This window comes from Panthera pardus, unplaced genomic scaffold (genome assembly GCF_024362965.1).
Source record: "Panthera pardus isolate Hobbes unplaced genomic scaffold, ASM2436296v1 HiC_scaffold_17, whole genome shotgun sequence".
Lineage (NCBI taxonomy): Eukaryota > Metazoa > Chordata > Mammalia > Carnivora > Felidae > Panthera > Panthera pardus.
In genome coordinates, this window is record NW_026526732.1 from 9142461 (window position 1) to 9169839 (window position 27379).

Below are 27379 nucleotides of genomic sequence, written 5' to 3' on the forward strand. Positions count from 1 at the left end.
CACGTGCACGAGAACGGCGGCCCGCGGGTCTCTGAACCCGGCCTCGTCCTGGTGCAAGAACTACAAAATGACCTGACCACAGGGGCTGCCCCACTCTAAAACGGCCCAGGCTCCCCTGGGGCCGCCGGCTCCTTTGGGTTTATTTACGTTTTTCCCCCCCTCTGTCCGCTGTGGAGCGAACGATCTCACACCCCTACATCTGCCATTAGGACTCGAACCCTAAATCCGGCAAAGTCCTCCGCAAGGCAAGGGGACAGGCAGCGAGAAGGGAAGGGTCTTTACGACACAGGCGGCGGGGGACGCGCCCACCGGGTCCCCGCGCCCCTCGGGAGGCGCCCGGCGGGGTGGGCGTGGCGTGGTTGGGGGGCTCCGGGCGGCGTGGGCGGGAGGCGCCCCGGGGCGCGGGCAGCGGCCGCAGCCATCTTGCGCGCCGGGTGCGCCTCGCAGGTCCGGCGGGCGGGGCAGTTAGGGGCGCGGCCCCGGGACCCCGCCCCGCCGAGGACTCTCGGGAGCGCGGGCCGCGGGCTCACTTCGCCGACACACCGACAGCCGGGAGCGCAGCGGTCTCCTGCAGGCGCCGCGGGTGAGCCGGGAGCGCAGCCGAGGCCGGGGGGCGGAGGGCCGGGGCCGGGGGGTCCGCGTCCCACGGAGGGGGATCGTGGCCCGGACTCGCCGGCAGGTGTGGCGGGGCCCGCCCGGCGGAGGGGGCGGGGGGCTTGCGCGGGAGCCCGGAGCCGGTGGTGCCCGGGAGGAGCCGGCGTGGTCCCCGGGCCGGTGGGGTCCCTCGTCCGGCCCTTGGCGCACGGTTCTCTCTTTCGGCCCAAGTAAGAGGCAGGTGAAGCCGAACCTTCCGGCGTGGCCGCCCCTGGTGCTCCAGACCTTCCTCTTTCGACTCTGTCCCCGGGGGTGCCCCACCCAAAGTGCCCGCGGAGCCCGGGCTGCGCGGACGCGCGTCCTGTCCGCGCCCCTCCCGCCTCGCTCGGCCCGTGGCCCTCTGGCCGCTCCGGGGCGGGGACCATTTTTAAAAAAGTGTTTCTCAAAGGCTTGACGGTTGCGGTTTCAGCCCTGGGGCAAACGGTTGCTTCACAAAGTGAAACTTGCTGTCGGCTGCGTTCCCGCCTGGCTTCCTGGAAGTCCGAGAACTACCCCGGTGTACCCCCCCACCCCCACCCCGCCCCGCTTCCGCGTCCCCGAGCGGGACCCCGCGCCCCCTCCCCGCCGCGCACGTCCCCCGCCGGGGTCCCCCGCGCCCCCCTCCCCCGCGCGGCCCGGCCCCCCTCCCCGCAGGGCCCGCCCGGCCCGCCGTAATTGCAGGTTGGGCGGTGACTCACGCCGGCGCCCGCCCGGCCGGTTCTTAAGCAGCAGCGCGCGGGGCGGGCGCCGAGTGTCGGGCGCGGCGGCGGGAGGAGGCGGCGGCGGGCGGCTGCGCGCTCTGAAGGGCTCTCCTCTGCCTGCAGGTCGGGAGCGCGGTCTCAGCTGCTGCGGCAGAGTCGAGTTTCCAGGGGCTTGAGGAGAACCCGCCAGGAACCGAAGATGCCGAAACCAGTAAGTGACCCAGCGTCGGGGCGGGTCGGACGCTGCGGGCGTTCTCGCCGGGCGGCGCTGCCTGGGCGAGGTGCTGGGGCTCTTCTTTGTGCCACCGGGGTTCTCGTGCAAACGGCGAGACGGCCGGAGTGGGGAATTGTCTCCCCTCTTCGGGATTCCTTGGTCCTTTTGTGTGGAACTCTTGGGAAGTCCACTGTGCTGCCCCTCTTTCTACCGTCTTTTTGTTTGTGAACGCCCCCCTGCCCGCCCGGGTACTTTATGCTCTTTTGTCAAAGAAAGTTTGGTCTGCTTAAAAAAAAGAAAAAAGTGTATTCTAATGCAACTTGGGAGTTTTTTTTTAAAAAGAAAAGTCGGGTGGCTTCCGAAGGCACATCAACTCCGAGTCCCTTTAAGCACCGGAACCCAATTCACCCCAAGTCTGCCTTTGGTGCTTTAAAGGGCGTCCAGCTTCGAAGACCCCGTCTTTCTGGCGGGCAGCTTCCTGCCAGGCCTGTGAAGTTGTGCTCTCTTAACCTGGGAATTTGCTGCTGGCAGCAGGATTCCTATCTCTGAAAGCGGTTTAGTAATGAACTTGAATTGCAGGTGGAGGAAGGTTCCCCTGCGCTCCTGGTCGTGCGCTCCTGGGCTACATCATGAACGTCAGCTGATTCTGGTGCCCGCACCTCTGTCCCCTGAATCTGATTAGGCCGCTATCAGGGTTAGATTGCTGGCCAGGCCTGGGTTGAATCACTTTCACTGAAGTTGTGGCAGCAAACAAGGCAGGTGCTTTGTGACCGGAGTTTCTTGGAAAGTTGTATAGATTTACCTGCTTTAACACAGGTGAACGGTGACCAGATGCTGCAGAGAGGCTTTAACTTTTTTTTTTTTTTAATGGTTTTAAATCATGATGAAGAAAATTTCTGGATTCATGAAAAATTGCAGTAAAAGATACATGTGGGATTTTTCTAGTTTTCCAAACAATTTGGTTCTGTAGTCGATGTTTATGTGCTTTTCCTACCATGAATTCGTAGATTCTTAATAAAAGGAGCTCTTTCTTAATAAAGTCTGTACTGTTAGGTTAAATAAATTACTATGTTAATATGCTATCAGAGTCAGAAGTCAATATAGTTTTGCCTGAATTACATGATTAAAATCATTCATGATGTAGAAATTTTTTTTCCTACACAAATTTATTTTTTCTATTTAAAAAAATTTAGAGAGCACAAGTGGTGGGATGGGTGGGGGGTGGGGGAGAGAGAATCTCAAGCAGGCTCCAGGCTCAGTGCAGAGCTGAAGCAGGTTCCATCCCACGATCTGGGATCATGGCCTGAGCCAAAATCAAGAGTCAGGCTCAACCGAGTGACCCACTCAGGGGCCCCACAAAATTCTTTTCATTTCCACTTGCACATAACATCCAGGCCTTACAATGCCTGTGATATAAAAACTGACCTAAAAACACAACCTTACTCGGGGCACAGCCCCCATGCAGCCTTTTGAGCTGTGGTCAAGATATTACTGTAGGTATGGTTTTCTTTATTTCACTAAAAGAAAAGATGCAGAGTTCAGCTTTGAAGATCTCACTCTGAAAAACGTCAGTAAACCAGTTTCCTGTTACTGCTTTTCTTTCTCATTTCTCAAAGTGAACCGTAATTTCTTTTATTCTGTTTTTTTGTTGTTGCAGTAAAATAATACATAATATGCAATTTGCTGTCTTAACCATTTTTTTCAGTGGCATTAAGTACATTCATCCATCTGTAGAACTTTTACATCTTTCGAAACTGAAACACTGTACCCATTAAACACTAACTCCCCATCCCCTCCTCCAGCCCCTGGCACCCACCCTTCACTTCCTTTTTCTATGACTTCGACTGCTCTGGGTCTCTAAGTGGAATCACACAGTATGTGTCTACTTGAGACTGGCTCATTTTAGTTTAATGACCTCAGGGTTCATCCATGTGGTAGTATGTATTAGAATTTCCTTCCTTTTTAAGGCTCTTTGTATTTCTTATGGCAGGCATATTTTAATTGTATGTGTAAATATAGAAACATCTGAGTAGTTGGGGTTTGAGGCTTCTTCCTGATCCTTTGAATTCAGTATTTTTGATTGATATCTAAACTGAGTAGACAACTTTATAAAAACAGTGTAAATGAAATATGTATTTGCTGCTTTCCCTCTTAATACTGCTTCTCGAATTACTACTTGCTAGAAAGATTGAGTGTTCTCTCTGGCAAGCATCTGTCCTGCAAGCTGCGTGTGCAAAGTGTGGGTGGGTGAGGCAGCTTGTCTTCAGGGAGCTTATAGTCTGGGACCTGAGCCCAGACACATGCAAATGCTAAAATAGAAGCTGGGTCACTCTGAGTGCCACCAAAGAGGGAAAGAGGCTTAAGTCAAGTGCAGCACAATTAAGAGGAAAATCATCCGATGGGGAAATGGGTGGACTTCATTGAGAACCCTTCAGCTGAGTCTTGCTCAAGGCCTGTGGGTAGGATTTGATCGGCCTGGGCACTCAGAAGGAGAGCTGTTGTCTGGTTTTACTTTTCCCACAACTGCTTTGGGGCTCTACTCATGTGTGACTTGTAGACAGACTTCCAGGGAGAATGATCTGAGGCCTAGAAGGCACTACGTACGCCCTCTGCTCAGCTGATATGTTTGGCCTTGTGGGTCCTTCTTAATTTGGAGAGAGACGCGGTGGGGGCGGGGGGGGGGGGGGGTTGTGCCCAGGGAGCGGTCTCAGGAAGCAGTCTCTGTGCCTGTGGTTCAGCCACGGGTGACCTGTGGTATCCTTCCTCCTTACTTCTTACCACCATAGTTGCTCTCTTCATCATGATAGGAAGGAGGCATAGGGCGGTAGGAAGGAAAACCACAGCAGTCAAGCTTAGGAATGAAAAAGGTGTTGCATTTAAGGCTAAGCTCTCAGAATCTGTTTTCTGAGTTTAGCCGTGAGCTGTCTTAAGTGGTACTGGCAGATGCCGTAGATGTTCCTTTCTAAAGTTTTGATCTGGAAGTTTCTGATATAAAAGCAAATATTCTCTTCAGTAGGAAAACTGTGAAAACAGGTTCAAGATTCCGCCTTTTGCCAAAATTTGAAGATAATTTCTCAAATTGCCTTGTCTCTCTGGGAGTATATGTTTTTCCCCTTGGGTAGATACCCAGTATGGAATAAGTCCTTGTTTCTTAGCTTGTTTCTGCAGGTTCATTGTCTATAAAATGGGACTGCCAGCGTCCTTAATTCATATTGTTGTGCGAGACAATTAATGTCCACTAAATATTTCAACAGGCACGGGATTTACTGAATATACACTGATAACATTTTCCATCCCCTCCATCAATTGAGAAGCACACATGGGACATGTTTTGTGTATCCCTCCATCTTCAAAATGGGCAGATGGTGAATTAGCTAAGATTTTCCCATGTGGTGGTGGGAAGTGCTGGCTAGGATTAGTCATTTGTCATCATCACACTGTCTGTAAGGCACAATGAGTCTATTTGTACATTCATCCATTAGTTCAGTCATTTATGCGTTACTATGGTAGATGTTGAGGTTACCAAGATGAGCAGGCACAGAAATAGTCCTTGTCATCATGGATTTACAGTCTGTTGAGGGGAACAGACAACAATCCTAGAATAACTTGATTGTGTACCATGGCATGCATGTGGTGGTGGTGGTTGGGGGGGAGAGTTAATCGGGCAGGACAGGAAGGCACTCCCAAGAGGCAATGACTATTCTGAGCAATGTAAAGAATGCAGGGCCATTCACTAGGTGAAAGAGGGAGGCAAGGAGTGTACCAGGCAGAGGGAACCCACTTGTGCAAAGGTCCTGTGGTAGAAAGGGGGGGGGGGTGGGTAGGATGAGTTCAGGGTTCCAAATATGGACGAGTATAGCTAGGGAGAAAAACAGGCCAGCTGTGCCTAGCCTAGTAGGTCTTAAGAGGGCATTTTTTCAGGGCTTAACTCAGGGGGAAGCACTTATGGGTGTTGATTGGAAGGAAGTGACCTGATCAGATTGGCTTCTGAAAGGTCACTGCACCTGCAACATGAGAATCAGTAGGAGGTGAGAGGTGGAGACTGTAGACTGTTGGAACAGCCCAGGTGAGGGGTGGTAATAGGATCGACCAAGGCAGTGTGATGCAAGTGGAGAGAGGTGGGTGTTAGGGAGCTCCTTGGGAGGTATATGTGATAGGACTTAGTGATGGATTGGATGTGCAGGGGCAGAGGGCGGGTAGAAGGCTGACTTCTGGCTCCTGGCTTGCATAACTGGACGGATGGTAGTGCCATTCACTGAGATAAGGAACCTGGAAAAGGACTGGGTGTGGGAGGGAGGGTTGAGTTTGGTTTGTACTTGCTAATAAATTCATGACTGTAAATGATGAAAGGAGTCCCTTTGACTTCTCATTATTATAACCGCTATCTCCTGAAATACAATATAGATGTCAGTGTTTTTCTTAAGCTACAGTTTTTTAAGTCCACATAAAGTAAAAGTAATCCACCGGCTTCTAATTTTTCTTCTGAGTGCGTGTACACATTACACATAAAGTTAAAGGTGAGGATTAATTTAGTGCCGTGTTCTCCGACTTTAGTATAGGTAATTATCTGGAGATCTGAAGATTCTGGAGTCTCTCACAGTTCTACTGAATCCCCATCTCTAGGGCCAGGTAGGATGTGCTTTCTAGTAAGCTCTCCAGATGGTTCTGAAGTGCCCCCAGATTTTGGGAATTGCTGATTTCATAAGAAAGGGACAGTTTTTACATAGTTCTCCCTTTGGAACCCCACCAGTGCGGTGAGGCCCTCTTGATACTGGTGGTTGTGTGTGAGCAGAGACCAGAGCCTGTGGTGTGTTTGGGGGGGGGGGGGGGCAGCAAAATCCAGTGTGATTCCAGAGCACCCATTCAGGCAGATGTTCTTGTAGGGAACATCTGCGTAGGAGTGGATACACAATCACCTTCTTAAAGTTCCAGCTTAAATGCCTTGGGTGCCATCATTGGTATTTGGAATGCGGCTGGGGTGGGGATAAAGGAGATAGCTGGATGGTTATCAAACTCCAGAAAGACTAGCTAAGATGTCCAATTGAATCTCTCTGATTTGAACTTCTCTCTGTGGGGGTTTGGTTGTGGAGCTTAATTTGGCCGCGACTGGTGCGCTGTCTCAAATTTTGGCTTTGTTTTTAAAGGGGAAGAAAAGCCAGCCGTTTTCCATTAAATGGCAGGGAAGAAAGAGATCCCATTCTTAGGTTCCTCTTTGCTCTTCAGGCCTTCCACACTGGCCTCACTTAGTTACTGGTTTTTTGTTTTTTTTTAATGTTTTATTTATTTTTGAGAGAGAGACAGACAGGTAGTGCAAGCAGGCGAGGGTCAGAGAGCGAGGGAGACACAGAATCTGAAGCAGGCATTAGGCTCCAGGCTGCGAGCTGTCAGCACAGAGTCCGATGGTGTGGCTCAAACTCACGAACCCTGAGATCACCACCTGAGCCGAAGTTGGATGCTCAACCGACTAAGCCACCCAGGTGCCCCTCCTTAGTTACTATTCTAAGTAGTAATGTGATTTCTAACAAAAATTTCATAAACTTACAAATACTTACAGGTTGGGTAAGGAAAACATTACTATTCTTACTGAATTACCATAATTTCTTTATTTTACTTAAACTTCTGTTTAAGTGTCTTTGATAATTTGAAGATTCTTAGGATGATTCAATATATGCCTGCTTTCTTAAAGTATTTAGATGTTTTACCTGCAGTCTTAAGCAATAAAATTCAGTCTGCTTTCAGAATCACTGAATGCATATTTTATGCATTATATTTTATTTCATTTCAGTAGTAACTGCATTTGGGATTCCCCAGCTACTCCAATTAGTTTTTAGTTTAAGCACTAAATGTTTGGTTGCCACTGCTAATTACATGTGAGTATTTATTGAAGAGACCAGAAGGTTGCATTATTTTCCTTCTAAGAGACTTACCATCTGTGCCTGTGGACATAAGGAAGATCTTATTCTAGATGTCTTTTTAAAGTTTACTTATTTTGAGAGAGAGAGGGAGCACAAGTGGGGAGGGGCAGAGAGCAGGAGAGAGCGAGAATCCTAAGCAGCTCAGAGCCCTATGCAGGGTTTGAACTCAACAAACCTCTAGATCATGACCTAAGCTGAAGTCAGAGGCTCAGCCGACTGAACCACCCAGGCGCCCATAGACTTCTATAAATGTTTTTTTGTTGTTTTGTCTTTGGTTTTTTTGTTTTTTAAAATTTTTAACCTTTATTTATTTTTTTGAGACAGAGACAGAGCATGAATGGGGAAGGGTTAGAGAGAGGGAGACACAGAATCCGAAACAGGCTCCAGGCTCTGAGCTGTCGGCACAGAGCCCGACGCAGGGCTTGAACTCACAGACTTTGAGATCATGACCTGAGCCGAAGTCGGACACTCAACCGACTGAGCCACCCAGGCGCCCCTGTTGTTTTGATTTTTAAAACAACTATGCTATAATGTGAGTTGGAGCGTTATGGCTAAAAATGCTTAATATAGCTATTATACATATTTTTTCCAAGTAAAAATGCACAGCCATATAAAGAATAGTTTCATAATTAATTTGGTATTTTACTTGTACTTTGGCAAGCTTCTAGGAACCTCAATTTTGTCCTCTGTAAAATGGAAGTGAAGTTTTTACATGAAAAGAATGTTACATAAACAAAGCTTCTATGAAATCCAAATAATTTTATCTCCAGGTGCTGTTTCTTGTGTACATTTTTTCCTGGAAACGAGCTTTACAAACTTTTCAGTGTAACAGGGAGCTAAAACTAAGGGTTTTAGTTTCCAAGTTGCTATTAACCAGGTAAAGTCTGTCACTAGGCCTTCTAAGAAAAACAGCGATATGAAGTGTTTGGGTTGTGTAGTAAAAGGGAACATTCTTTCTCATCCTCTTGTAGTTGTGCAAATTCCCTGGGAGGTCATATGGGCTCCTTCCTTACCCCATTGAAGGCCTGTTGTATGCCATTACATTCTGAGTGCTAGAACTATGAAAAGAAATAAGCTAGATTGTTGCCTTTAAGGGATTCTCAGTCTAATAGGGGAGTCCAATATGTAAGCAAAGAATTATAGTGCAGCGTAGTATGATAATAGAGACACCTACAGAAGAAGAGGAAGTGTGCCCTGGAGAGCTAGGAAAAGCCTCTCAGCTGGTGAGATGCTGGGGGTGGGTGTTGAGGGATGCCTAGGAGCTCACCAGTACACAGGAGCAGAAGTGAATTTAAGGCAGCAGCACTGGTCAGTTCTATTTTCCTTCGATTGTGAGTCACTTTTCATTCTCTAAGCTGTTTTTAATACCGATAGGTAAATGGTAATACGGTTCAAAGAACGGGGAAGGCTGCATTAACATAGTAATTACCTTTTTAATCTAATGTATTTGAGAAAACCTTAAAAGCAGAATGAAAATTTCCTGACCCTGACCCAACTTTTATTGTCAGCAGAAAGGAACAAATACCACCGAGGATCAAACTATAATAGCCAAGCATAGTAGATTTTGCTTACCTTATTTGTTAACTATGAAGACACTTTCCACGTCCTATTTTTTTTTCTATTTTTGCCTGAAAGCCAGTTTTAAGCTTTCTATATCAAAATCATCGTGTCAGATATTGTCACAAATAATTGCTTTTACTTTAGGTGGAATAGTAGGCCAAGGCCAAATCTGGCTGTGACGGTTTTGGTAGGGGATACCAGCTAGGAATGGTTTTTACATTTTTATTTTATTTAATTTTTTTTAATTTTTTTTTTTAAAGTTTATTTATTTTTGAGACAGAGAGAGAGCATGAACGGGAGAGGGTCAGAGAGAGAGGGAGACACAGAATCGGAAGCAGGCTCCAGGCTCTGAGCCATCAGCCCAGAGCCCGACGCGGGGCTCGAACTCACGGACCGCAAGATCGTGACCTGAGCCGAAGTTGGACGCTTAACCGACTGAGCCACCCAGGTGCCCCGGTTTTTACATTTTTAAAGGGTTATTTAAAACAAAAGAACAGCAATCTGCACCAGATACCAAAATGGCCCGCAAAGCGTAAAATACTTACCTGACCCTTCACAGAGAGATTTCACCAACCCCTGCTTTCGGATAAAAAGAATTACTGTTAAATATGTTATCCTTGTATATATTTTATGACTAAGCTAATATTTTGAAGCAGACCCACACCAATTATTCCAGTTTTTAAAAATTTCTTCTCAGAGAGCAAATAATCTGCTTTCTTAGCCAGTATTAGGTGTATCACAGGCTCTGTGCCTGGACAGGTATTGGGAAAGCTGTCATCACCTAGAAGCAGGCATGGTTGGTGTTGAGGTGATACTTTAAACAAGGCTGGTCCCCCAGCAGGTCTTTTGTTCTATGGAGAAAGTGCTAGTATCTTGTGTCACACTTGCTAAGCCATTGTATAATGACAGATTTCTGGCGTACACTAAAAGAACACAATTTGTATCTGATATTTGAGTCGAAAGCAGAATATTATATAAATGAGGTGTTTTTTTTTTTATCACTGACAGTTTGAAATTAACTTTTGAAATTACTATCGCCTATGTGAATTTCTGACTATAGAAGGTTTTATAATTCAATCCCTAATTTAGACCACTCTAAAATAGAACCTTCTCACTGTCCACCCTTTAGCCCACTTTATTTTACTTAATAGAACTTAGTTCTATCTATAACAATGTTAGATACTTGGGGTGGGGGGTGTTTTTTATTTTTTGTGTTTTTTCTTTCCTGGCCACGAAGCAAGATGCAAAGTGGCTGAAAAAAAAAAAAAAGGCATTGTTACCTGCTTCAAGAACAAACTTTAAATTCCTACTTTATTGGCTGACCGACTAGATAAACATGCCTGCCTCTGACAGGGTGTTCTGTGGTGAGCTTGTCAACCTCCCTGTGCCCTGCCCCCTCACCTGTGAGACACTATCCAGGGACCTACCTCCCAGGTTCTGATGAGGCAGGACAGGAGAGCCTAGCACCGGAAGCTTCTGGCCCCGTGCCTGGCGCCTGGGCACCGTCTCTTCTCACCATAGAGAACGGAGTAAATGGCAGAGGAACTCTACTTTACTAAATTCTAATCTGATTAAAAGCTTTTGTAACTCATGATGGGCATTCTTTTTCTGACTTAGCCTAATCAATATATTTTCCTTTTGCTACAATGAACATCACCCCCCTCCCCCCTTCTGTAACCTCCACTTGTTCATTAACAAGTAGAGCACCTACTATGTGCCAGGTTCTTAGCTCCTAGGGATACACTGATGAACAAAAAGGGGAAAATCCCTGCTTCCTGGGGCACCTGGGTGGCTCAGTCATTGAAGCCTCTGACTTTGGCTCAGGTCATGATCTCATGGTTGCCTGGATTCAGGCCCCACGTTGGGATCTGTGCTGTCAGCAGAGCCCGATTTGGATCCTCTGCCCCTTCTTTGCCCCACCCCCTCTCGTGCGGGCTCTTAAAAATATTAAGAAAATCCCTGCTTCCAAACCTCTAACATAAAGTCAGGGAGTGATAGCAGCACTGCTGTTTGTTGGTTTTCATCCAGGCTTTGCTTAGAGGCAGAGGTGCTTTTCTTCTCTCACTGACTCTTTGTTGGGTGACCAGTTAAAACGACTGGGCAGAGTGTGGTTTGTTTTTGTCTGTTTTGTTGTTGTTTGGTAAATCACTCTTGCATTGGGCAGTGAGCCAAGATACTTGTCTAAGAACTTGTTTTCAAGTAGGTTTGATGATAAGCATGTCATCATTTGCCATGCCCTTGTAGATTCTTCCATCATTTCTCAGGCATTGAGGTTCAGGGAAAATTAATTCTTTTTGAATAATTGGACTTTTGCACCATTACTGCATCCATAGGTTTCTTGTAAAATATGTCTTGGAGAGCCAGCCATGGTTATTAAAGAGAAAATTGAACCACAGATCGCTTGGTAAAAGCTTAGAACATAAATATTACTTTGGAACCACCTCTTTATGAAAATACGTTATGTATATTAGTGTAGTGTTCTTGTTAAGGTGTTTCATTGCCTTGGTTAAATAATTACGGATGTTGCTTCTTCTTGTTCAAGTATCTGCTTACATAAGTGGGACTTAGATGGGGAGATAGGGTGGGGAAAACTGGATGTTTGTTAAGAAACTGGCCAAACAGGGCAGCTTGGAAATACAGTATGATGACAAGGCTGCAGAGTGCATGACACAATTCGAGGAATTCAACTGTAAAAAGTTTTTGAGACAATGGATAATTGAATATTAACTGAATTTTAAATATTAAGGAATAGTTTTGAATTATGTTGGAAGTGATAGTGGTCTGGTGGGTAACACATATACACACATGTATGTACTCAGAGTCCTTTAGAGCTACATACTGAAGCTTTTACGATTGAAATGATCCTGTGGCAGCCTAAAAAATGCCAGCAAAAAAAAAAAAAATTTATCTTAAACTGGAAGAATATTTGAATCGAGAATGTTAGAAAGTTAATGGCATCCAGCTGGGTGACGGTACATGAGGGGAGGGGGGAGTCCTTGTACTGTTCTATTTTTGTGAATGTTTCAGATTTTCCAAAGTAAAGTTTGTTTTTTAAAAGCACATAGGGGTGAAAGGGAAAGATGCTGTCACTTTTACAAACCCGCCAAACGCTGGAGTGGTTGGAGGGCAAGCAGGAAGGGACGTCTCTGCCCTGGGATCTGGAGTCCCAGGCGGGTCCTGCTGAGCGGCTCTCCACAGACCCCCAAGTGGATGCGGTTTCTTGGGAGACCTTGGGTGTTCTGATCAGATGAGTGACTGACCTAACCCCATCTGGACCCTCTCACCTCCCACATACATATTTTATTCAAGGGGGACCTCCAGTCCACATTGCAGTTGATTTGAAAACACACAGAAGTGTTTGTTCCCAGCTAGTTCCACTTACTCTGTATTCCCACAATCTTGGGGGTGGGGGTGGGGGTGGGGGTGGGTTGTGCTGTGTTCTGAGCCCTGGCTGGAAATAGGTCATTGTCTCAATGGCAGCATTTGCGCAGCTGAAAATTGGAAGTGAGCGTAAAGCGTGGGGCATTCCGGGGCAGGGTTTTGGAGCACTGGGACCATGGGTAGGGGTAGGGGCGGGACGAAGCAGCACAGACCTCCCCCGCCCCCTTCCCCTCCACTAGTTATGTGCATAGGTGTAATCCATCCTGGACCTGACAGACCAGATTGTGACCAAGTATAAATTGAAGGCTTTTGTTTTTGTTTTTCCCCGACACTTAGTGTAATTTCAGAAACGCTGGGCCGTTTAAAGTAAGTTTGGTTGAAATATGCTCATGCAGGCAAATTTTGTAAGGTTTCTGATTTCATATGGAGTTTTAAAAAAGCTAATGGGGTCTTGCTCTCTGTTTTTGAAGATGTCAAAAGTAAGGGCTTCTTGGTCAAGTTCAAATGTATTTTGCCTAAGCTTCTTACAAGGGAAATGTTCTGTACCCCAAAATATTACGGCATATGTGGTTTTAACACTTTTTATTTTTGAAATACTCTTTACACCCAGCATGGGGCTTGAACTCACAAACTCAAGATCAAGAGTTGCATGCTTAACCGGCTGAGCCATCCAGACACCCCTACTGCACATGGGATCTTTAAGCAGGGGCAAAGATTTGTCAAAGAAATGGCACAAGATTTAAGTACAATTTATCTTTTATGTCCTTGCCTAAAACAACAGGTTAGTGAAAAGAATTCTGCTTGGATACTTCTATTTTTTCATAGGCTTCTCCCCCACATCACCCCCCCTCCCCAGTAGGTTAGATAGGAGAAACCCTTCAGAGACTTGTAACTTTACAGAGAAAACATTCCAGGTGGGTAGTGAAGTTTAATCTATAGGCCTTTAATTTCCTGTATTTTATGAGCCTAGACTTAAAAATCATTGCAGCAAGTGATGGCCATCCTGGCCCTGTCCCTTTTCTTCTTTTATGGGATCCTCAGTTTGTGGATATAATTAACCTTCCTTTTCAGTGGACTAAATTGATGCTGAAGTATGTATGACACATCTAGCAAAACTGAAATCACGTGTTACAGAATCAAGACTTCACAAGCTTATTAGGTAAAGAGAAAGTGACCTTTGAGTGGGGAGAAAAGGATGTAGACAGCATCTGTGTTTCTGGAAAGAAAGAGTTTCTTTTGTGGAACGTGACATTCTTTGATCATTGCCTCCCCTTTCCTAGGTCAGGTGTCCAAGCATTGTAGCTAGTTTAGTGCCCATATTTAATCTACACACACAGTGTATGTCATTCCTACTTACAGACTCTCACAAAGAAGCTTCTTTAAAACGCACAGCTGTGGGGCGCCTGGGTGGGTCGGTCGGTTAAGCGTCCGACTTCGGCTCAGGTCATGATCTCGCGGTCCGTGAGTTTGAGCCCCGCGTCGGGCTCTGTGCTGACGGCTCAGAGCCTGGAGCCCATTTCGGATTCTGTGTCTCCCTCTCTCTCTGCCCCTCCCCTGTTCATGCTCTGTCTCTCTCTGTCTCAAAAATAAATTTAAAATGCACAGCTAGTAGGCGTCAGGAAAATGATTTTTATGTGCCCTCAAGCTGATAAGAAAATGTCCACCAGTATTCCTCTGCAGCACAGGTCATTGGAACTTGGGTGAGAGGGACGATCCTTTCATTTTGTCAGATGTCTGGAAAGCAGTGTCTTCCTGCCTCTGTTTCCTCCTTCTAGAAGCGGTGCCTGAGCCCGTGAACAGAGGGGAGCACGCAATGTTCCCAGCTCAGGTTTCAAGTAGTGGGAACTGACCTTCTTTTTAGTGGGGCTGCTCAGAAAGTTCCCTTCTAGCTCTAAGGTTGTGATTTTCTCTGGTTATAATGAGTACAAACAAGACTGGTTTGTCTGCTTTTTGTATTGCAGCTCTGCTTGACAGGAAGTGGGTCTGGGGGCAGGAAGTGGCTTATTTTCAGAAGCAAAAGGAGCCATTTAGAAAGACTTGGGGTTTCGTTACATGCTCTTGAAATTATGCGATGGTTGATCTGGGCTCTTCCTTTTTGTATATCTATAATTTTACATAATTTTATCCTGGAATTTGGAAATATAAACTTTTCAGAATTGAAAACGATTGAGTTATTGGAAGATACAACTTTAGCAATAACATTTAGAAGCCCTATAGATACAAATAAGTATTTTTAGTAGCTGATTATCAAGTTGAGGAAGTTGCATACACTTTTCTGGGCCTCAGTTTCCTCAGCCTTTCAAAGAAAGTAGTTGGACAAGGATAACTTTTCACCTCTCACCAAGCAGTACCCATTTAGAATCTCCCTACAAGATAGTTTTACCTTGTCACTACTTTTGTTGTTCCACTTACAATGTATGCATTTATGTAACATAAAAATATGATACAAAATATAATGTGTAGAGATACCTGAAACATGAAAGTTCTTTGGAAATCCCAAGACCCAGCTGTGATGTTAACACTTGCCCTATTGTCCACTGCACATTAAAAATTTGACTTTTCTAAAGTTAAGAAAGGAGGTAAAGGGTAGATAGTGTTAACTCTTATTATGATTAAGTTACCCTCAAAATTCCTTAAGTGATATCAAATTCTTAGCTAAAATGATGTTGGTGCCCACCTCATGGTGTCAGAACGCTCTTGGGGTAGGAGGCAGGGGCCTGGCACACCCACCCCTGTATTTCCATGGTCAAAAAAAATTTTTTAAGTGTTTACTTTTTAGAGAGTGTGCGCACACGTGCGCGCAGAGGGGGGTGGGGACAGAGGGTGTGAAATGGGCTCTGCGCTGACAGCAGAGAACCTGATGTGGGGCTCAAACTCGAGCCGTGAGATCATGATGTGAGCTGAAGTCAGACACTTAACCTGCTGAGCCACCCAGGCACCCCATCCAGGTTAAAATTTAAACTCCCATTCCCTAATACTAAGGACTGTGCTTAACCTGAACTGAGAAACTCTACTTACAGCTACTTGGTAGATAATGGAGTTGAGCTGGCTATTTGTCATTGAACTCTGTGATTGCGACCTTACTTTTCATTAGTAATTAGCACCTGGGCAGATGTTAACCGACCACTGCTTTTTTTTTTTTACACCCCCACCTAGAAGGAATAGGAGGGGAGGGCACAGGATTGCTTTAATCCAGAAGGATAGTGGCCCATCCTGAGGCACTAGATTGTGGCAGGTTAATTTGGTTTCTTGATAGATACTCCCTCCCTATGGGACATTCTCAGGCTCCCATGAGCTGTTAGCATCAGTTCACATGTAGCCAAGCTTGAATTGTCCAGGGGAAATGACTACCATCACCAGGAATGGAGTATCTGGAGCCCCGTGATGCGCACCATGAGACGGGAGGACAGCCATCAGCATTGTCACCCAGTCCTCTGTGACTTTCAGTGCTTCCTATTCTCTGGAATAGTGGGACCACCCGCCCATGGTTCCTGGGAAGGTTCCAGGAATTACTGAGAACCGAGGATCAGCACTTTGACCTCTGTAGAATTGCTGTATATTGGTTATCAGAGCTGTCAACATGGACTCTTGGTCAGCCTTAACATTTGATGATTTTATTATTCCTGTTACGAGGCAATAAAAGACTGGAAAAGACCAGTATGTTGTCCTAGTTTTGTATAACTATTTGAAAACTATCAGAACATGAGTTTTATATCTATTCTGCCCTTCTGTCTTCAATGGTTTGTTGTGCTGCAGATAAAACGATGATGCATAGAAGAATTTTTACTGAATTCCCTGACCATTTTTGTTATAATCCAACCTCTACATTTGCAAAGGTGGTTGACCGGTTCTCTTTGGCATCTGAAAATGTTCCTGCCCCAATCAACCAATTTGTTCACTGCTACTCAGTTTCTTTAATCTTGAAATAGAAGAACATATAAAATGATGTGATTGGGTATAATTTAAATGTAAGATACACAGGAGCTCATGGGGCGCCTGGGTGGCTCGGTCGGTTAAGCGTCCGACTTCGGCTCAGGTCATCCTCTCACGGTCCGTGGGTTCGAGCCCCGCGTCGGGCTCTGTGCTGACAGCTCAGAGCCTGGAGCCTGTTTCAGATTCTGTGTCTCCCTCTCTCTGTGACCCTCCCCCATTCATGCTCTGTCTCTCTGTCTCAAATAAATAAACGTTAAAAAAAAAAAAAAATTAAAAAAGATACACAGGAGCTCAAAAGAAAGGAATGGCAGTATTGTGAGTCATTATCCATTGATTTGCAGGTTTGCTGTTAGTGTTATTTAATTAGTAAAATGTATTTATACTGCTTTTTCCATCTTCTCTGAAGGTCTGGTGTTAAGAGCTAGCACAAAACGTGTATCTCTGGAATTTTAAACTTTGAGCCCAGCCTGCTTTGGGCGTGTGGTGACATGTGGCTCTGCTGGTGGTGGGAAATTTCAGGAGGGACTGCTGCCTCCCCAGCTCTGACCGACTGTGGTGCTGGTGTCGGGTCATTATGGACTTGGCTCTGTTTGATGCACAATCGTATTTTAAGGACCACATTTCTATTTAACTTGTCTTCTCTCTGTACATCAGTGTTGTGCTATTGTGGTAAATACCTCCCCATAGCAACGTACCGGTTTTTCTTTTGGCCTCTCTCTCCTTAAAAGAATGGTATATGACAGCAGGGTGGTTTCTGGACTGGCTTTCTTCAGTAAAAGCTGGGCTCATCTAATTATATGCTTATTAGAAACTATAACAATGTAGAATATGGTCACTGGATTTTCAGTGGCAACTACTTCTCTATAATTTTGTTGTTATATAAACAGTGTTACTGGGAGCGGCGATGTCCATTTGAAACAAACATTTTATATCCTAGGTAGAAAAAAGTTATCTTTTAAGTAGTAGTCATTACCATGATCCCCTAAAAAGGGCTGGTGATCTAGAGGGAGAAAAGCTAAAAAATCTACTTGCCTTTGGGGCTTGGCTGAATTCATGCGTCAGCATTTCTACGCTAAGCTGATTAAGGTTTGCTAAGTTAACAGTGAAGTTTACGGAGCTTGGTCATTTGTTAGCGTTTGTGAAAAATGACCACTGTGTGTCATAGCTAATGTTAGGATTATTTATTGAGTTGGAGTATTGCTCATAAGGACTTGATCTTTATCTCAAAGGTCAGGATCCAGAGAGATGACCAAAATAGGGCGTCCATCTGTTGGGATATGGAGTATGCGGGATGGGAGAGCATAGGTCTGTAACTGTTTTTAGTTCTAATGAATGAAAATTTAGTGAAGATATTTTTACGTAGTGGATTATAAATAACAGCAATAAATGCATTAATTTGGCCAAGAGGTGTTGTGGCTTCTCGTATGTTCGGGATAGTAACCTCTTGCCCTGAGAGCAGTGGCTGTCTGGGGTGGCTCACCTGTGAGTTTGGTGGAGCGGTGTCGACTTATGGGCTCCATCCCAACTTACTGAGTCAGACTCTCTGGGCCCGGGGCCCGGAAAGCTGTGTCAACAAGCTCTTCAGGTGAGTCTTTTGCGTGTGCAGGTTTGTGGAGCACTGAGGACCCAAGGAGTAGCTTATAAGGTGCAGCTGGCTGTATTTCTTAAACGATTACCAAGGGACACCAGATTTCCTACAACATGTCTGATGTGGCCACGTCCTTTGGGCAGCAGTGGACAGGGCTCTGGAGGTGTTTGTGTTAAGTAGCTGTAGCATGCCCGGCACCATCGGAGCTCAGTGTCGAACAGAAGACTCGGCCTCCTGCCTAAAAGTTAGAGCAGGAACACGATTTCCTTGGGAGAACCCTGAACAAGAGCCTGGGTTCTCCCCTCCTCTCCTTGGTGGTGAACGCCCAGTTGTCTTCCCTCATGTGTAAGGGGAAGGAGTTGACTAGAATTCACGATGCTAGAAATACTGCTGACTTCAGAGAGTAAGTGTGGGAACGTAGGATTCAGAGTGTCTTCTGCTGTGTTCACATCAGTTTGGCAGCTTGGACCGTCTTCCTGTGAGCACATAGAATATTTTCATTTACAACTTACAGCAGTAAACTTAAATTGAATTTTAGTTTTTAAAAATTCATTTTTCTGAGTTGCTGGGCTGGCTCAGTCGGCGGAGCACGTGACTCTTGATCTCAGGGTTGTGGTTTCAAGCCCCACATCCGGTGTAGAGATTACTTAAAAATAAAATCTTTTAAATAAGTACATACATAAAAATTCATTTTTCTTTCGTCTTTATTTTCCCCTAAAGATTTTTTATTCTTATCATTTTGAATGCCAAACTGACAGTAGTTAGTATAGTTCATATTTGCAATCACTAAAGCAACATGGAGCTAGTTAATAAGATACTCAACCCAAATGTCCCAAATGGTGAATGGATGGACAGCAGTGATGTATCCATACATTGGAATGTTCCTTGGCGATAAAGAGGGAAGCCCCAGTACAGGCTACATCATGGATGAACCTCGAAAACATTACACTGAGTGATGGAAGGCAGAGTGTTTATACGCCCTGTTGAGAACAGGGAAATCTATGGAGACAAAAAGTAGATGAGTGTTTCTCAGGGCTGGGGAGGCAGGGGTGACTGCTAATGGGCACCAGGTTTCTTTTAAGGGAATGAGATGCTCTAAAATTAGATAGTGGTGCTGGTTGCATAACTCTGCTGAAAACCACTGAATTGCATGTTTTAGATGGGCGAATTGTGTGTAAGTTATATTTCAACAAAGCTGTTATTAAAAAAGAACACATAATGACTCAACATGAAAATCAAAATACAATAGTCTCTAATTATTGAATTACATGAACCAAAATAGCATCTCAGAAAACTGTTATAAATCATTTATTATCTGTTGTGAGAATTTTTCCTTGTTCCACTTCCCTGCTTCCCCCATTTGTGGGAGAAAGTTTACTGTATCTACTTCCTATCGGAGCATTTCTAAGTATTTGAAAGGTCTTATCCAAATATTTGAAAGCTGTTAGAAGTTGCTGAAGTGGCACCTTCAGAAGAAGGCTGGAATGTTGGAAAACAGCACTGACATTTTTAAGTGATTATGAAAGGTCAAGCTCTCGATGTAATCTTGGTGGTGCTTGGATGGTTCTACTGAGGCTTATTTTTGAGTAAATGCAGGTGTGATAGTATAGGGATTAATCTGGTACCACTGAATCCACTGCCTGAAATTCAAACATTCAACTGTTACGGTTTGTATTTCGCTTTGTATTTTAAATGGTTTTCCTGCTTAAGTAGGTAGAAAATCACTGCCAACTTTCTTCCCCCACCCGCCGACTAGAATGAAGTCTGACTGCCTTGCCCAAGAAGACAAACGAGTGCTTGCCTGTAAAGACTGTAGAGGAATTGATTGATCTTGAATGTTTCCTTCTTGGTCTTTAGTGCACTATGAATTTATTCTGTAAAAAGTGTGATTAGAGAGGTAATTTTTTTTTTTTTTTTAAGAGAGGTAATCTTAAACCAAATTCATTGTATTTCAGAAGGAAATGGGCACTTCCCAAAGGAAACATTGCGGTACTAGATTTATTTACCAAAACAAGGGAAAGAACTGGCAGATAATATGACAGCCATATGTGGGTTAGAAGTAAAATACAGTATTTCATTGTCAATATCATTTTTATGCCTCTCAGACTCTTAGAAGGCATTTTAGATACCATTTTGATCAAATAAACTGGGAAGACTTAGAAACCATGTTTTCCAGAGTACATTCTGAAACATACCAGTCCTTTGGGATATTCCGTGGAAGAAACTTCTGTAGGTAGAACATTCCTGGGGAACTTTGACTAGGACACCGTCCTGGGGTTTTGCACCAAAGATATTAACACAACAAAGACACTCAAGCCTTTCCATTAAAGAAAGAAAAAGAAAACAGAAACCACCTTAACATATGTGATCTCCAGATAGCCCCCCCATTTGTATCACCTCTTTGTCTCCCTATGAAGGTCAGATAATGTTCTACAGAACTGCACCGCCCCTGACTTGGGTGGTGTCAGAAGCCGTTCAGATAGTTTTTTAAGTTCCAGAATGTTACAGTTGGGAGATCCCTCGTAGATAAAACGTTTCCAGTCACAGGACTTCATATTACAAATGAGGGGAAGGGGCTTTCTTCAGGATGTGGACCACTGGGCAGGGATTGGCCGGGATGCCTAGGGAAGCGGGTCTTGGCCCCCTACCTGCTGTCAGGCCTGTGCTTGTGGTTTCTCAGCTTTCTGGGGGAGTGAGCAAAGGGAACAATGGATTTCTTTCTTTCTTTTTTTTTTTTTTTTTTTTAAGTTTATTTATTATTCTGAGAGAGCAGGTGGGGAGGGGCAGAGAGAGAGAAGCCCAAGCAGGCTGTGTCAGACTTGGGGCTCAAACTCCTGAACCATGAAATCATGACGCAAGACGGAATCAAGAATCAGACGTTTTGACTGAGCTACCCAGGTGCCCCAATTTATTTTTGTTTTAATAGGGTAAATTGTTAATTGAGTTTATTTTTAAAAAAAAATTTGTGGTTTAACACACTTACATTCTCCTCTTGGAAAAAGAGGTCAGTTGCATCAGAGCAATAAAACGTGTACTACTCTGTGTCCAGCCAGAGAGTTGCATTTTCCTTCCTGGAAATGTGAAATCAGGTATGAGCTTTCCTTTTGCCCATGAAAACCATCTCCTGGCCAGCTTTTAGTAGCGTCACAGTTGGCTATTTTTCTCTCATCAATCTTTCTGGTCCGTCCACACAGCTTTCCTAAGAAGAAGTCAACCCACCTGTTTTCACAGCTCCAGCCTTCATTGCACTCCTGCACCTCCCTGATGCTGTTGGACTTCAGACCTGGCATTTCTGAGGCGGAAGGGACCTCGGGACTTCTAGTCCAAAACTTCAGCTTGCAGACAAAGCGGGGTGTGAGGCCCAGTGGGAGGAAGTTCTCAGGCTACAACACCAGCTCTCAAACCCGGGCCCCCTGGCTGCTGTTCTCTTGCCCGTGTTTCAGTGATCCCCGAATTCAGCTGGTTTTCTTGGGCCGAGGCTGAGAAACTCAGGCTGCACTGGGGATTCTGATAGTTGGACCCATTTGGAAATAACTGTGAATGGGTGCTACTTGAGACCCATCTCTATCGATCATGTTGTAAGTGACAGAAGGGCGAGAGAAGTCTGACTCCTCTGTCTGCAGTGCCCATGGCACCCAGTAGGCACCCAGGCACCCAGTGAGCGAGCCTCCAGGGCATGCCATGTGCCCGCTAGCTGGGGTGGGTTGCCAACAGTGAGATAAAACCACTATGGTTCATTGGCATGTAGTGTCACAGTTTTGAGCTGAGCTAATCCGTAAGAGCAGCAAATAGAATTTTTTTAGAGTAGATTATTAAGCAGAGGGAGGACAGAGACAGCATTACAGTTAGGTTTTCATTAACTTCGTTAACTAAGGCAAAGATAGGTCTATGTGTTAAATTCCCTGTCAGATAACCTATTCGTTATCTAGTCAAGAGGCGTGGCTCATACACCTGTGAAACAGCAGTCATTTCATAAAAACTAAACATGCATGGCATTTTGCTTAGATTTACAGAACTTTTACTGGCCAGATTTGTTCTTGTTTTAGAAATAAAACTTTTCATTCCTATTTTTGTTTTTATAGCCTTTGTCTCTTTCAAATACAGACCTGCGGCATATACTAACATTCTAGTAATCAAAAACTCGCCTGTCTTACTGAAATGAGAACACAAGTTCCCCACTAAGCTAGGCTGCTGGGGCAAAAAGAAGAAAGATTTTTCTGCTAAATATGGCCAGTGTGGAAAATCTGCATTATACTCATTAGAGCCTCATTTTTTTGGATGTGTTCGGGCATCTTCATTAACATGTTTTCTTGACTTGTGTCTAAATAAGCAAGTCCTCTTACTCTAAAATTTATGACATGGCATAGAGCAGCAGAAAGACCTCATTATTTTTAATCTGTGGAGTTTAAAATGCTTTTGCTAACTTAACTCCATTATCTAAAGTTATTTATGAATTCCCATTATACATAGTGGGGTATGGTTAAGTCTAGTTCCTTCTATGTTGTTACATTTTAGAACTCTCAGTATGGCTTTGTTTCTTCGTTTCAGTTGGAGTAGCACGGAGAGGGAGACACGAATTGTTGAGCTGCCATCTACACCGTCCACAGCATGGGGCATGTGTGTGTCTGTGTGCACGTGAGGGGGAACTCGAGCAAAACTCAACTTGAATCACTGTCATCACCCCTAAACAGAGCAGAATGTTTAAAAGGCTTTCAGTATTGTGTCAAGCCTGAGAGAATCCCTGCCTTTTGGGGTTAGACTTTCAGTGACTGACTGCATGCTGTCTATACACACGTATCCCACACATTACTGTGGGATTTTGCTGCCTTCAGCAGATGTTGCCTTTGATAAGAAAAACTTAACCTGGGGGTAATTACCAGGACAATAAAAGTTGCAAACCGTGCATTCTTTCCCCCGACGTTTGCACACGGTTTGGGTTTGTGTGATGGTATGTTTTAAGCCTGTGGACCTCTGGCTTTTTTTGTGGAACCATGCTCACATTGATCATGCAGGACCACACAAGCCCACTTTATTTCTGTGGCACCGTTGCAGATACGAGCATCAGCTTCCATCCCAGTACTGAAAAGAATTGCTTACCGTGGAAACTCAAGACAAAGAGAATTAAAAAGGAGAGTTGGGATTTAGACATGTTTCCTTAATTGCTAAAGTCTGATTTCTTTCAAAGGTACTGGATAAGTGGATCAAAATATGTATATAAATGGTCTTGTCATCTGAGTAAGTGCTTCATTTTAAACTTGGATACAAGTTTGTGCCATATTTCAGTATTTCATTATTAAAGATCTATAAAATTGAAAATAATCTTAACAGGCTTTGTAAACCCGGAGCTCTATATCCTGCTTCTGATGAAGACAGCGCCTCTCTGTGGCCCTCAGTCTGGGTAGCAGCCTCCCGTTTCCTCAGCATCTGGAAATGATGGGAGCACTTTTAGATTGTCCCAGGGACTGGGGACGCTTGTGTTTAGTAGGTGGGCTCAGACCTGCACTGGAGATAGTCTTGGCAGAGCGAGCACCTGTGCCCGGAATGCCATTCATGCCCCCATGAGAAACACTAGTGGGGCAGTGACCTCATCCAGGATCACGCACCTGTGACGCAGAGCCGCTCGGCCACCGGTCATCATGTATTGTTCGTTCACGTGTTGTTTAGGGTTCCTGAGATATCTCGTCCCAGCCTCCGATCAATATTGTAGAGCATGGACTATATATGAATATACACGTACGTTGATAAAATTCATTTGATTTATAATTTGGGGGAGGGAGATTGAAAATAAGAAAAATTCTGTTGTGTCCCCAAATCAGAACTGGAAATTACTCACTTTTGACAGGGCCAGGAGACCAAACGATGGAGGAAAGCCCATTTGTTTCCTGTTATTTGTCCCAATTTTATTTGCTACTGCAGTGCCAGAAAGACTTAACCTGATCTTTAGGCTCACTGTCTTTGTTGGAGATTCTGTACCACACTTCATGCTTGCCGGTGGGTGTTGGGCCTCACAGAAAGAATTCTCTGGAAAGACCAGACCGACTAAAACTTGGCAGAATGGCTGTGTTGGAGCTGTGGACGGCAGAGTAGGTCCTTGTGGTGGTTCGTGTACTTTGTGGAGGTTATGCAGACCTTCTCTTCATGCTTCATTTTTAAGAAGTTTACTTTCTACGGACTACTGGTCTGTTACCCCCATCCTCAGTAAAACTACTCATTTTACTGGATATTTGCTTTTTCGAAGAGTTGTGTGAACTTGGAATCAAATGTAGATCTGATTTAAACCTTAAAATCATTTTTTTTTTAATATTCCTGGTAATCAGTTTGCAATCAGTGAATCAGAAAAGCATATCGAAGACCCCGTATTTGTGGGCCTCCGCCTTAGTTTTGGGTGTGATGTATCCTTGTGGGCTTATGAGTGTGTAATTGGAGCGGCATTCGTCTACTGGAATGTTTGACTTGGGGCTGCTTTTTCATCTCTAATATGTGCATTTGGAACCATAATTGAGAAAGGTACTTTTATCTTCTGCTTCATAATGGCCGTTTTGTGATTATTAAAAAAATAAATTATTGCCAGCAGGAAAAGAAACTTAGGTTTTTATGTTTTAATATAGTTGAAGAATTTACAGTATGTTTCCTTTTGCTTCTCAGTAAACTCGAGTTTTTTAACTTGTACACTTGAGATTGAAAGGGAGACTTTTCTTGAAATCCTGGAAAATTTGTGCCTCCCTTCTCTTTACTATCAACCAGAGAACCTTTAAGACACAGTGCATTGTATCAAAGTATCTCTCCACTATCAGTCTTCAGGGTTAGGGGAAAAAAAACATCCCTAAAGACTGGTTTTGTTCCTAAAGAGACAACCAGAGTGGTGCCTGCTAAGCATGTGTAGTGTGCCAGCTCTCCTTAGACCTTTGTCAGCAAAGCGTTAGTCCTGTTGCTGTGTCCCCGTGATATTTACATCTGAGGAAGGAGGGGTTTAGGGTACACGTCTATCCAGCTACTTACGTATGTCACTCGAAAAATGGTGAAAAGCAAGCGTTTCCTAATATTGAGCATTCCGGGGTGCCTGGATGAGGCACTGGTTGAGCGTCTGACTCCATTTCGGCTCAGGTTGCGATCACTGGGTCGTGGGATTGAGCCCCACGTCGGGTTCTGTGCTGAGTGTGGAGCCTGCTTGGGGTTCTGTCTCTCCCCTTCTGCCCCTCTGTCTCTCCTCACATGCGCTTGCGCTCTCTCTTTGTAAAAACATAAATAAAAATTAAAAAAGATAATCAAGCTTTACTCTTGCTGTGTGGTGGTGTTTTTCTTTAGGACAGTCACATAAAGTAGTATGTTGTCTGTTTCATACGCTAGTAAATTTGGGTTTTCTCGAGTGATATATTTGAAAACTACTTGGAAATGAGTTTTTTAAACAAAACACTCCATGGGAATGTTAGAGACCTCGTTAAGGCCCCTCATCGCCCCCACCTCAGTTCCTTGTGCTCCGACCATCTTGTGATCTGTCCGTCCCCATGTCGTACTTCTGTCCTCTGCTGGATGGCTCTCACAGGTTTGTATTGATGGGATGTGTGCCATTTTGCTTGTCATGGCTTTCATTTCTGAAGCGGTTTTCCACGTTTCTACCATCTTCTTAATTAGCATTTCAGTTACTGCACGGTATCCTCTTTTGATGTATCATTAGTCATCTGACCATTTCTCTTTTCACTATTCAGTTTCTGGTGTTTCTAAACCTTCTGGTATATTGCTTGCTCCTTCTCTGTTCCTTTCACTTACTGTCTTGGTCTGACTTCTCAAGGAGGCTGGCCAGCCCACTGGTGCCTTCCTTGGCTGTTGTGAGGGTCAATGCGAGCTGGTGCACGGAGAAATGTTAAATGTTTATCAAGGTATTTTTGTAGAGAACCAGCTTAGACCTAAGTGCGAATGTGCTTTAGTAAAGCAAAGGAGGCCTGCGTTTGAGTCCAAACTGTGCACACACTGAGACTCAGCAGCTGTCCACTGAGTGGACACTCGCAGCATGTGAGTGTGTGTGCATGCGTGTGTCATGACAGCACGAGAATGGATGTCAGTGAGGAATTTACTCTTGCCGTGTTGCTAAGTAGCTTTGAGTTTATGCCGACGGCTCAGAAGATCATTACAAGAAAGGAACACCCAGTTAAGTGTAATTCATTTCGTTCTGTTTTCTAGATCAACGTCCGAGTTACCACCATGGATGCGGAGCTGGAGTTTGCCATCCAGCCAAATACAACAGGAAAACAGCTTTTTGATCAGGTTGGTCTTTGAGCTTAGGAGGGAGAATCCCCATTTAGAAAGTTATTTTTTGCAGATCTGAATAATTTTGCTGAGCATATTGGTTTGCGGCTTACTTCTTTTTGTAGAGGGGAACATTTCTCCTTCTTCCAGGGGGTTCACACTGTTGTAAACACCCTGCACGAGTAGCCCCTGTTCACAGCCCTGTGACAGGAAATTTGGGGATGCTCTGAAGTCTTCATCAGCACGGCCCGTGAGCTAGGCAAGGCAGAGCACGTCCACATCCCTGCATATTTATTTCTTCTTGAGACCTGAAGGTGGATGCGGAACGCTGATCATAGTGAGCCTCCCAGAAAGCGGTGGTAATTCTGCCATGGAACAGTTCCAGGTTTTGGAACAAGATCTGCTTCTCTGGGCTAAGTAAAGTCTGCTCTGGGGCCAGGGCTCCAGGAGGGCAACGGGCGCAGACATGAGTTTACAGGTCCCTTGAGCTATAGCCTGCCTGGCTGAGAGGCCCCGCTGATGGGACAAGTGATGTTCTGAACCCTAGCACTAAGCCCAGAAATTGGAGTGGGTGGTGATCAGGAGATGAGGGAGGGTGGGTGACTTCTAGCAAATTTAGAAGGTGTAGGGGACTCCCTCCTGCGTCTGGTCATATCTCCTTCTTGTCCCCAAAAGTGAGCACCCGGTAGGTTCATCCCCACTATGTGCTGGGCCAGCACTGGTGTGTGTGCCGGGCTTTGTGGGGTGGGCAGGGACACCTCCGTTCTGCCTGTGCTGCTCGTGTGAGGTCATTGCCTGGCTCTGCCCATACCCAGTAAGGACAGAGGCATTTACTCTTCGCGGTCAGGCTGGACTTGGGGCAAAAACCTAAAGGTTTCTTCTGAAAGAGAATCCTGAAGTAAATTAAGTGGAGCCAGCCGAGCCCTGTGTGGGTTGGGTCAGTGGTTCAAACGTGGGCCATACCAGAGTCCTTGTCTGTAAATGAGCGGTGGGGCTGTCCTCAAGTGACTGTTCTAAAGCGGAGACGGAAACTGGGGGTTAGTTACAGAATTTCAGTGCCTCGGCCGTTTACCTGCCCGGCCTCCATCTGCCTTGTTTGTTCGCGTGTCGCTTCTCCGACATCACGTGAGGAGTCCGCGGTGACACCGCTGCCAGTGTCCGAGACATCCGTGTCTGCCCGTGGGACCCTTTGGAAGCGGAGGGAGCTGAG

At 45.1% G+C, this 27379-nt stretch overlaps 1 protein-coding gene across 1 annotated transcript in view; it reads left to right on the forward strand.

Moving 5' to 3' along the window:
* Nucleotides 1-451: 451 nt before the first annotated feature.
* EZR (ezrin) overlaps nt 452-27379 on the forward strand; it is a 50893-nt gene continuing 23965 nt past the window's right edge. The window contains 3 exon segments of the mRNA XM_053904312.1: nt 452-583; nt 1458-1545; nt 26104-26187. Of these exon segments, the coding sequence (XP_053760287.1) occupies nt 1534-1545; nt 26104-26187 (96 nt within the window). The 5' untranslated portion in view covers nt 452-583; nt 1458-1533.